General features: G+C 36.9%; 1 protein-coding gene across 1 annotated transcript; it reads right to left on the reverse strand.

The window, feature by feature from the left end:
• Nucleotides 1-728: 728 nt before the first annotated feature.
• LOC124167618 (ionotropic receptor 21a) lies at nucleotides 729-11494 on the reverse strand. The gene is made up of 3 exons (XM_046545599.1): nucleotides 11206-11494; nucleotides 1664-2274; nucleotides 729-972 (listed from the first exon to the last, which is right to left on the reverse strand). The coding sequence occupies exons 1-3, from the start codon at nucleotides 11482-11484 to the stop codon at nucleotides 729-731; spliced, it is 1134 nt and encodes a 377-aa protein (XP_046401555.1). The 5' UTR covers nucleotides 11485-11494.
• Between the last annotated feature and the right edge of the window lie 889 nt (nucleotides 11495-12383).

The raw sequence follows: 12383 nt of genomic DNA on the forward strand, positions 1-12383 counted from the left end.
CCAGCAACAGGTCTGAAGATTTCGGGGCTATTTTCTCAAACTGCTGATTGTAAGGGATTATATGTGTCCTTAACTTTTTAGAGGATGTCACTAAGTGTTCAAGGTCATATTGAACTGTTGAGGTGATTGTATATGGCAAACATAATCGGCCTTGCACCTTCAAAATAAGGTAAAAATAGATCTAACGGCCTGTATTCATTTCCAAGAATCGTTTACAATATACGAGTTGTAGTCTTATAAGCAGTGGCGCAGCGAAGGGGAGGTTTTGGGGGATAAACCCCCCCCCTCCAGAGCTCAGAGAAATTTTAAAGTTTAATCAATTTTACTTAATGTATTATTATTGCTTATATAATAGTGTTAGGATTAATAAAACATCTCTCATAAAGCGGTAAAACTAGTCAACTAGTCATAGTTTTGAACCATTAATCTTAAGATTTTCTGGAGGAGAGCCCCAGCAACTACCACTTACCCTGGCGGGTATGCAATACCCCCACATCTCAAAGTATTAGTTGCGCCTAAAACCCCCCCTGGCCTTAATTCTTAGCTGCGCCCCTGCTTATAAGTGTTGTCAACATTTCAAAACATGTTCTAAAGTAAACGGTAAAAATTTTAAAATAGTTTTCAAATATTGAAATAAACCTGTTAGTCACTCTTATTGTGATAAATTATTATTATGTTCATTCTCAGTTGTTATCGCCCAATCTGTGATGGCCGAGAGTAGCTCCAATCTACCGGACTGCGTATACCGTAAAAAGGTGCTCACCTATAGTCCCCCAGGTGTAGCCGGCGTGCAGGAGCTCCTCCCCAGTGTCGTAAGGCTTCGGGAAAACGGGCAGTGTGATGAAAGCAATGATGCTCCCGGTATAAAGAGCGCTCACGATGACTGTAAATGCCCAGTAGAAGGCTACAAGCAGACGCAGTCCTTCAGTACCGACTATGACTGACATGAACATATCTTCCAGTGAACTTACCCTGAAAATAATAAAAACTCAGTCAAAATAAGAAGAAGACCAATTATATTATTTTTTAATTAATTAAGATTTTTTTAGGAGAAAGGTTTTCTGGTAGGTCGATTATCTTTGGAGGATGCTTTGGAGTAAGTTCTGAAGGCAAGTTCTTATATTTCCTTATGGAGATGAAATGTCTTACTGCATGTCAATTTGTGATGTGTAGTGATAATAATATTTTGCTATTTTTATTATGTCGTTTTAAGGTCATTTATAATTATTCATGTATGTTATTATACAGGGGCTTCTTTATTGGTTCAGGCTATTTAGGGGATTCTTACTTCCCATCGTAAAAAATTTGCAGTTGTGATGGACACTGTCGAAAATATTTACCGTGTTATAATTATCAAATTGTTTTGCATATTTGCTCAGAATACCATAATATACATAGATTAGCAAAAAAAATTCTGATGTCACGGAGGAAAACATGGGACAATATTTAGCGAGCGAACTACTCTTGTTCCTAACGAAAGATGATTTACAATTTTCCAAAAAATAAATTTAATCCGACCCGAGTTTCGATGTTACTACATCATTTCAACCTTGAAAATGATGTAATAACATCGAAACTCGGGTCGGATTAAATTTATTTTTGTGGAAAATTGCAAATCATCTTTCATTCTCGAATTTTATACTCTTGTTCCCCGGTAACTCACCAAGACACCTTGGATCCTCTTCTCGCACTCTCCGGCGTCCTGCGGATCCACTGAGAACCTCGCCGCGACCTCCAAACACCTGTGGAAGACCTCTCTTCCTCTTTCTTCAGCTCCTCCACCTGCAAACCGATAGACCTCCAACCTTTCGAGAGCGTGAAAGCGTTTGTGAACGTCCCGAATATATCCCAGAAGGCGTCGTGAAGGCGCAGGATAACGAAAACTATTTTCCTGACGAGCCACTTGATAGTGCGACACGTTGATCGTAAGGTGCGTCCAACACGGCAGAGGCATCCTTCGTCGGCCTCGGCACGGTCTACGGCCGAAGGCACTACGGATCGGGGTTGCATGGAGGAGAAATATCGGCTGGTGGACGAGAGAATTGCAAGAGGAATGGATCCGAAGAGGTAGGCCACCGTGAGAGCCAGCCACACCTTCCAGTGGAATGGGCCCATGATGGCCCTGTGTCGCGGCAGGGCCACGGACGCTTGGGTGATGAAGGCCCCGCAGTCCTGGGAGTGTGGGAACACAGATCGGACGTCTGCATCTTTGAACTCCGTCTCGGGGGTCAGGTGGACTCCACCAATACCCAGGTCGGCCACTCCGGCTGCCAACTGCCAGGAAATGAATGGTCCCATACGATTATATGAAAGTACGTGTAAACGTTTGATTATGCGGGTACATTTAAATTAAATGAATATGAATGGTCCCACTCGTGCATGTACAAGTACGCATAAAAGCTTGATTTTGCGGAGATATTTCACATCAATGACTAAATTAGAAACAATTATAATTTCCAACATAAAAATGTTCAGACATATTCATGAACATTACTTTTTAAACATTAATCATATTAATTTTTGTTTTTATTATCATTATCTTTCTTTTTTCGTGTGTGTTTTCAAAACATTTTGCAAAAGCAAACAGATTAAGTTAAGTTAATTTATGTTCTTAAATCTTTTTTTATGGAGATGAAATTAGATGTTATATAGTGATAATAATAATATTATTATTATTATTCAGTTATACTATCATTTATTGTTATTCGTGGATTTCACTAGTCATAGTATCAATTTAAGCCGACGCGGCTTCTACGGGCTTTTTACTTCCTATCCCGTAAAATTTTCAATTGTAATTGATATTATCCAAACATTTACCGTATGATAATTGCCAAATTGTTTCACATATTTGTTCAGAATGTCATTATATACATAGAATAGCAAAAAATGATTCCTGACCTCCTGAAGGTAAAAATATGTGACTGTTACATGCTAGAATACTGTGACTGTGAAGTGTAAAATCACTCAAAAACTAACCTTTCATCATGCTCGCTTCGTACCATTCTATACTGAGAGGAACTGTATTACAGTCATAATAGAAGGAATCGCTCGTGCCACGCTTAGAAAGTTGTGCGTATGAATGAGCATTAATGATGGAACTCAGTTATACGAAGGTTTGGAATGCCCTCCAAATAAACAGAGATTTAAAATGATTCGAGGCGATCACTTTCTAGGAAATTTATCGTGACTTCGTGTGGTGATTTTTTCCCTGGAAGACTGAGGAGCATAGAATAATTCATGCAGTTGTGCGATTATTTATGCGATTGGTTTCCTATTTACCATTTTTTTATGCTGGCTCTCATACGCACGCACGCACCCTTATTTTTGGTTGTGAAATAAGTATCAGATAATGGAAGCATTTATGGGAAATGGAATGATATGAAATCTAAGTTAATGGCGATAGAGATATTTAAAAACTCCCACGAAAGAGATAAGGTCAGCGAGGCATTTTATGGCGAAAGTGAAGTTCTCGGGAAAAAAGGAATATTCAAAGGCTATGGTCGTGGAGTTTTAGAGCTTTGAAATTGAAGTTCACCATTCGATAAGAAAATGCGTTATAAATCTAATACTGCCACAAAGATATGAACTTAAAACAGGAAATCTTATGACGTAATAAACCTCAAAAACTATATTTTTCGTTTCTAATAGAATTTCTCATTTGCACGGATGTCCTTTTGCCGAATTCCCATGTATTTTGAGCCACATGGATGATGCAAACAGTCTTGATTATTTGAACTAGCTTTTCATCGCTGTGATTTCGTCAGCATGCCCAATGGTGTTGTGAAAACTAGTGAAATGGAGGATAATCAAAATTCAACTTCAGAATTTTTTCTATCATGATGAGGTTATTTATTGTTACTCATCTACTGCAGCACGCTGGTAATTGATTCGTGTAAACTTTTTTACCCTAGAAATTAAAAATCAATGTTAAGTAATTCCTTATAATATTCTTTACTAACTGAATTGACATTATAATATTCTTCTGTCTCTTTGTCAGCAATAGCTGGGCGGGATGACGGTATTATCTCATCAAAATATTACCTTTACCATGATAGCAATTTTTTTATCGAATACACTCTCCTACCTGAAGGCCTGTTTACATGATACATTAACACGTACGAGTTAATGTCTGTTTGCGTGAATGATTGGTGTACCGGAACGGAACATGTAAGAATGCATGAACCAAATTAAAACACGTTCTATTTTCTGTGCATGCGTTCGCACAAGTTGGGTGGTTACGCGGTGCATTTTGGCGTTCATTCTCGCGTTCATACATTTAGACATTGACCCGTACGTGTTAATGTACCGTGTGAACAGGCCTTTAGATACTTTCGCGAATAAAATGCAATGAACATGCTCGAGACCTCTTATAATATATCAAACACCGAAATTGTGTTCTTTTGATCGCATGCATGATTCATTCATATTTTATGGACCTTTTTCTGATAAATCAGCACTATGTTAACTCCTAAAAAAACCGCATAACCCTTATTTGACTTCCTCTCGTTCTCGGAGGCTCAATCAAAGATTGTAGGATTATTAATAACCCTCGTGATCGTTTAACAAGCTTATTCTGAGAGCGTGCAATTAATGGTCATTCAAGGTCACTCCAACTGGCCGTCCCATTGCATTCTCCATTGACTGTCGCGAAGACTGGCCTTGAAGCGATGTCGTTGGATCGAAAACCGTACAGCGTCTACTGCTATCATCGTCTTGCCTGCGACCGCGCATCATACCGAACCCAAGTAGCAAAAGAATATTGAAAAATGATTTTAAAATTACTTATTTAAAATTATTTTAAAATCAAAATATCATAAGATGGCTAAATTCATGACTTTTTCAAGATTTTAAAATAATTTTAAAATAATGTATTAGGCATTGCTCTTTTTAAGTCTTGTACCATTTGATCTCATTTTGTTGATTATATATTCTTGGATATACAGGAAGTAATGACTTATTTTTGCCAAAAATGTTCCTTTTTTAATTTCACAGAAAAATAATTGTGTGAACATTATTTTAAAACAATTTCAAAATTATTTTACACACATTTTAAAATAATTTTGAAATAATTTGATAATTATTTTCTAATCATTTTAACATAATGGTAAAATCATTTTAACATAATTTTGAAATAATTAGGTCATTATTTTGAAATCATTTTAAAACGCTCATATAAATTTCCGTTGGTAGATATAATCTTAGTCATACCAGTGTGATAAAATAAATAAGTATAAAAATTCTCATTCCTTGGAGGTGAATGTGGATAACTGTCAAGTAGCTTCACATAAAACAAGTAATACGGATGATTTTGGAGACTTTTTCTGCCAAAAATGAATCCCTTTTTTCAAAAGTGAGTTTGAATTTCGCCGTCTTGAAATCCACAAAACGGTATTTTTTGGCAGTTTTCCATAATATTTCTAGAAATTTAAAATAATGAATTTACGGGAAAAATATCCCAAAATGAAGGCATATCATTAAAAAATGGACGTTGAATGATCCGAGAATGCAATCAAGGAACACCTGAAAACGCTTTCAATGTGTGCTTTATTGCATACTAAAAAGGGATAAGGCCTGAGTGTATGACTATTATAATCACATCCGCTTTCTAATCCAAACACAGACATCTGATTTCGAAGTTGTCAATGCGTTCATGGTGATGGTGGGCATTCCCTGAAAGCATGCAGATAAGTAGATTCTGTAATTCTCACGATGCTTGTACTACTTCCTTCGAAATATTCACGCATGTTGACACTAGGATAATTGTTAGGTGGGAAAATATTTTTTTACTGTGTCTGGCACAGTTCGTAATTTCAAACGCATTTACTTATATCATACTAACATAACAATTAATCATTTTGAAAAGAGGCTGAATTAGTTACAAAATATTTTAAAACTATTTAAAAAACTATATTTCATAGCTCATACAAGATTAGGACATATTTTAAACTTATGTTTAAATCATTTTGCAATGATGGAAAAAAGATTTGTAACGTTGAAACAGAGAAAGCTAATATTTTTTTAAATTATGTTAAAGTCATTTTAAAATGTTCTCGAAATATATTTTAAAATAATTTTTACATAAGATTTTGCTACTTGGGAAAGGAAATATGTATCGCAATCTTTTCATAACTAGGTTTTTTGTTTTAAAAATGAGAGTATTTTTAGCAGCCCCTAAAGCTCGTTCAGGTGGTTTCCTGAGCAGTTGTTTTCTTATTGAGCATTTTCGCCCTTTTGCCTTATTTTCTGTATGTATTTCGAATTAGTGATACAAGATTGGATACTTGAGCTGTTTGGGTAGAAATCTTGGGGAAAGCACGATAAATATGGGATGTTTGGCTTGATAGTTGATATTTTACGGATACAAATAAAAAATATGAATATTGTCGTTAGTCTCATCCGAAATGCAGCATAGACACTTGAAGTGTTTACTTCCATGATGTCCATTTGAATATGCGCATGTCCCAATGGATTAGGGTCTATCGAATCAATCTAAATTCAATACTTATCTACTGCCTTAACGTCAAGATAACTTCATTGTATTTTTTATTGTATTTATTGTTTGGATGAATAATCTTGCAATAAATATTGAAAAAACTTATTTTATTTTGTGATGAAAGAGTCGCTGGCGGATATTTCGGTAGGTTTATTGGGTAGATGGACTTCTATGCTGATTTATTTACGCCTTTCCCCAGAGTAACGCTTATATCATTCGTCGTGTCCTGTCGTTCATTAGAACATCTTAGGTTGAGGGATTTCATTTTGGGTAAATGATATAATTTAATTAAATATTATACAAACTACTTGGCTGCGATTTAGGCAGTTTTACTCCAATAATTATAATGGCAAAAAGTCGAGTTTCATTTTACTTTTATTATAAAAGGATATTTTACCCTAAGTGAGGTAGAAACATAATTACAGTTCATTGAAGTGCTCTGGAATTCAAAAATAACCTTTTTATTAGTGCTGACTCTCACATTAAGATACACATTTTATTTAATTACAGAGAATTCTTTATCTAAAGTTATTTCGAATCTATGACAATTTAATATTAAATTTGTGCATTTTTGACCGTTGAAAATTGGTCACCCCAACCATCGAAAATCAATTTCAAAAACTGCATATCCAACAGCTGTAATCTCAACAGAGAACCGCTGAAGATTATTCTTTTTCATGATAATTCTGCATATGAAGTTCGATTCATATAGAAAAACCATCGTAGAGAAAAATCAAGATAGGTATACAAATAATTTTCAGGATATTACATTGAAACTTCCGGAGTGTACGTCTAATATCTAGGCCTAACATATTATGTACCTTTTTTATTAATCTGGCGCTTGCAATCATATCCCTCTGTCGGTTTTTAATCTTTGTTGCTGCTGGTAACAGTTTTAAGGAAGTATGCACTATACTTCTATTCATTGTGTAGTGCTAATACTCTTATTAGCTGAGCATTAAATGGCCTTCGAGTATAATTGAGATGATCCAAGTAATATGGAGGAACACCACTCTTTTAATTTTTCATTCAATTATCCTCTAATAATTTTCTTGTCAAAAAATTCATAGAAATTTTAACGAATAAATTGCTGAAATTTCGGAAAAAAACTAGAAATTTATAGGTACCAATCAGGATCTCGCTTTAATGAAAGATTCAATTGGAAATATGAATCCGATATTAACAAAATCCTAATATTCAAGCGTAATGGAGTGGAAGTTTTCCTTGTAGAAATAGACACTTGAAAATTATTACAACATAGGGTATATTTTACTACATCATCTTCAAGAACCTAGGTCGTAATGAATGTTATAATCTCGGAAAATTTCAATTATTTATTTCAATAAGCCATTACTAGATATTAATACATCGATTAGTATCGTAAGGTACTATATTTGTACAACTCAATCTATCTAATATGGCTGAAAAGGCTACACTTTCTGGCTCATTCAAGGGTGGCTTGGTACGCAGAGCATTCCTGAGTAGCGCACCATTATACGAGCGATCGCTTTAATGAGTGGGAATAGGGAGTCGGTGACCCCGCGACCCCATAAACGGACGTCAGACGCAATTCGAGATGCTTAACCTCCGCTCTCACTGACGAGGATCCTCAACGGCCTCCACTGAACAATAAACGGTGGTTTAGCTCTCGAAGGAATCGACGTTGTTGATCGATACTCTTCTCATGTCTGAGATGAAATCTTTTCGTTGTTTAATGCGACAACTACTGAGCTAATCACCTCATAACTTTCACCGTGCTGACCTTATCATAACAGATCTCTACCCTAGCGCTGGGCATTTTCAATACTTTTGTTGTTTTTTTCTTATCGGCCAACTTTTGATGCGAGGAATAGGTGCTAGGTATCATTTCAAATAATGAATTTGGCTTTTTTTTATTTCTTTATATAGAGGTTAAAATATGGCAAACTAAAGTTTTTCAAAAGACGGATGGCGTAATATTACGCCCATAGAACGCAAATTGTTAAAGCCTGAAGACATTAATTTTATACATTCCATACATTCCTTTTCATATAGGTCCCTTAACCTTGAATCACACGATTAGTTTTTCCATCCCTTCCGAGGGACAGTTCCAGTGATCGCTTCAGTGATGACGAAAAAAATGACCGTTTCTGCGGTGGCTCGAGGGATGGAAATGTCATCCCTTTTTCCATCATTCGGCACGAAATATGTAATTTAAAGCGCTGTTATGATTTTCTTGAAATTTTGGTTTCTTAATCTTTTCTGTGTTATAACTTGAACGACCACGGCTTTCCCCCCTCTAGTTTTGATCCTGGGTACGCCCTCGATTCTAATCAAGGTGGAACGATAGGGTGGATTCTTATCAAGGTAGAAGGATGTGGGGGTTACAATAAAATGCTAACAAAGTTCGCTACGAGACCGCATTTACTCTAGCAGCTACTCGTACTTCATTCAAGAACATTGCATTTTCTCGCCCAAGAACATTATCCCACTACTTCAATCAATTCCAGTTCAAATTATTGAAGTGGTCATCCATCGCGTGGGTTCCCTACGTATAACCTGGCACACTGATTTGATTTCCCATCCTCAGTTCAAGGAAATAACAGTGAGCTAGCCAGGGGGCGCACCTTACCGTAGTCACTCGCAAGTCCAGTTATATTGCGAATATTCCACATTTTCCTTCACCGGGATCCGATTCCGGATATCCCGAATTCGAGCATGGTGTTCTACCACTATAACTACGAGGTCAGTCTGGTCTGACAAGTATACAACTAACTTATGGAGGAAATAAGTTATTTATCGCTGGAACACTCGTGGGGTGGCCCGTAAGCACTTCTGTATTTTAATGAAGTTTCTTTTAGGCTCCCAAAATTTGCAAAACTTGTTTTTACTCCTATTTCCAAATAAATCACGTCTAATTTGGATTAATTTCGAATCTTGGCCCACTAACATATTCTTTTCATGAAGGAGATATTCATAGCAAAAAAACTTGGCCACCAGTGAATCTGAGAATGTCAAAATGTATGATACTGTATGCAGTTAAAATTATGTTGACATCATCTTATTATATTTTACAACACATGGAATATATGAAAATGTTATTCGGGTATTAACTTCGTTTCATGTTGGACCCCGCGGCATCTACCATCATGCGTGTCATACGCGAGTAGAAAGAAGCATAACTGTAAGGATAGTAAATATGTAAACGTGCCCCTGGAACACGTCAATCTCTCGTCCTATTAAGTTTATGATACCTGCAGGAACTTGACTCGTCAGACGTTTACTTTTTCATTAAAATCGATTCAGGAGTTGTGCGACTAAGATAGAAGGAACATACATACCTTGGTGCTCAATGAATAAAAGGGAATTAAATAACGCTAACAATTAGTGTGAATCATTTAAATAATTTAGCGATATTTTTGAGAATAAAATATTAAAAAGTGTGCGGCAAAATTCACTCACTGATTAAATGCGTATGATAGGATAGGATTTGGATAGGTGAGAGTAGTTCTCGCCCAGCATAAGCTACAGGCATAAGGATTATAATCCTTCAGTGTAGAGGGGTCAGATCCTTTCCGTGGGTCTAGGATACTTGTGTTTGGTGCCCGAAGGCTTCACACGAGAATTTAACTCGAAACCTTATGAAGAAGGGAACCAATCTAAGAAAGTGGTAACCATGAGGTGGTCAGTAAATGTCACCAGTGAACCTGCATTGACCGGATCGTCGGAACCTGCATTGCCTCAACAATTGTATCATGAATGAGTGGCGAATCTATGGGGCGAATCTAATTGGGCCCCATTGGGTCGAAACACACATTAGATAAAATGGAAGATTTTGAGGTTTCCACTTTGTACAAAAGTATTTAGTGATATTTTCCGATACATATACATATATACCTACTTTATCGAATTGAAATGCAAATTTGCTCTAAACTAAGGGCATATTTTACACGCTTTTGGTATGTTACAAGCCAGTGGCAGATCCAGAGAGGGGCTTGGGTATCCAATTTACACTAGAATGGTAATTTTGTTCAGACCCCACTACTGCATGGAGGTTATCCCCATGCTTACCCCAGTTTTGTAGCTTTTATAATTTTGTGGCTTTACGATCAGTAGACCATTGCCTTACCTACTCGGTCGCCACACTTTTCACTTGGTAATTGGACGCATCACTCCATCTGAACCATCTGAACCTTCTTGAAATCTTTTCTCATTACGTATTGTTTGTTTAAAGCTACCATGTTGAAATATTCGGAGTATAGATAGTAGATCCTTTTGGGCATTGACCTGTCTTTCAATTATCGACATCTTCCGTCCAAGAAATAGCCGAGGTAAGATTTTTCATATTTTCCAGATATGTGAATATTAGTTTTTATTTATGTATTCCCAAAACACCGAAAACAGCACATATTGCCCTTTTTAATCGGGGTTTTCAACGATATAACAATTACACATGCACAAAAAACCGTGCCCCACCTAGTTGGGATTCAAACCCGCGACCTCTTGCTTCTAGCAGGCGAGGACTTTACCCCGCCGCCGCCAAGGCAGACAAATCTTACCCACATCTACCATGTAAACCTTGAAATTTTCAATACGAACGCATGATTTTTAAAAGATTAATACCTCGCAAAAACAACAGGTTGACCGGGACTGATGCGTCCTCTTAAAATAGAATTCAATTTGTTTTCTAATATTTTTAATGGTAATACAAATCGAACTAATTCGTTTCATACCTCCACGACAACAGCTGCGTCCGATGATGTCCAGGTAGCCGTGGGTGCTGCTAGCGTCTTCCCCGCAGTGGTGACGTCAAAAGTAAAATTCAGTGACTTGGAGAGGATTTCCAGGAACCGCACCTCGATGCCGACCCAGCGGCCGTCCAATCTTGTGAGTGTAAATGGTGGTTGCTCCATCGCGATGATCTTCAGGTGCTTGTCGACGCCCAGTGCTACCGTCCGCGCCAGACAGAGCGTAATTGCACCAGGAAGAAGCAGGTCAGCACGGGGAAACATGTCTGGGCGAAATGTGAGTGCCTATTTATGAAAAAACGTTGACGCTGTGGTTCATGGGCGTAACAACACCCCGAATCGTTCGAGGGGAAATTTGATGCTCTTATTTTTATTATTTAAATTCAAAACCCACTGGTTGCTATATAATATTATATTATGCATGTTCAACCAAAGAGTTTATTTCTTGAAATTTGAGGGTCGAGGCTGGCTCGACAGTCCTAGTGATAGCATTAGGTTAAACGTCGAGTCGAGATCGACATTACAAGGAGCTGCGATAATACAAGGGCAATCTTTCAAGAGATATCACACACTGAACATTTTCAAAGAATAAACCCTTTGATTTAAAATGCATAATATAACAACGAGTGCATTTTTACTTTAAACACTAAAATAAGAACATTCAAAAAAGATCAACAATAAATACTGTCAATTATTTCTTTTTCCTAAGATTTAATTTGGACCAGACCGTATGAATTTTGAAAAAATGGACCACAAAGGGTCAAGCATCTAGAAAAACCTCTCAAACCTTGCAAAACGTTTTTCGACATTTTTTTCGTAGCACTCAAAGTTAGAGAAGAGCCGCTAGGAACGAAGGTTCAAATCAAGGGGACTAAATTACACGAATATCGCAATGTAATATTCAAATAATTTTGAAATTCAGACAGTCGCAACTTCGGATTCCTGGGGGAATTATCCAAAGCTCCCACTCGTAATCGTGTTCGGGGATAGTATAAGTAGGAAAATATCGTGCAGTTTATCCGATGGTTTCAAATACGAATTTTCTTATCTTCTCTGGAATACAATCAAGGCATATGTTATATTTGTAAATAGTGTACTCTTTAAATCTAGTTTTTACCGAGCCTTTTCTTCATCTTCAAGCCAGTTTACGTGACTAATTTATG

The sequence above is a fragment of the Ischnura elegans genome, chromosome 11 (genome assembly GCF_921293095.1).
Source record: "Ischnura elegans chromosome 11, ioIscEleg1.1, whole genome shotgun sequence".
NCBI classification, from domain to species: Eukaryota; Metazoa; Arthropoda; class Insecta; order Odonata; family Coenagrionidae; genus Ischnura; species Ischnura elegans.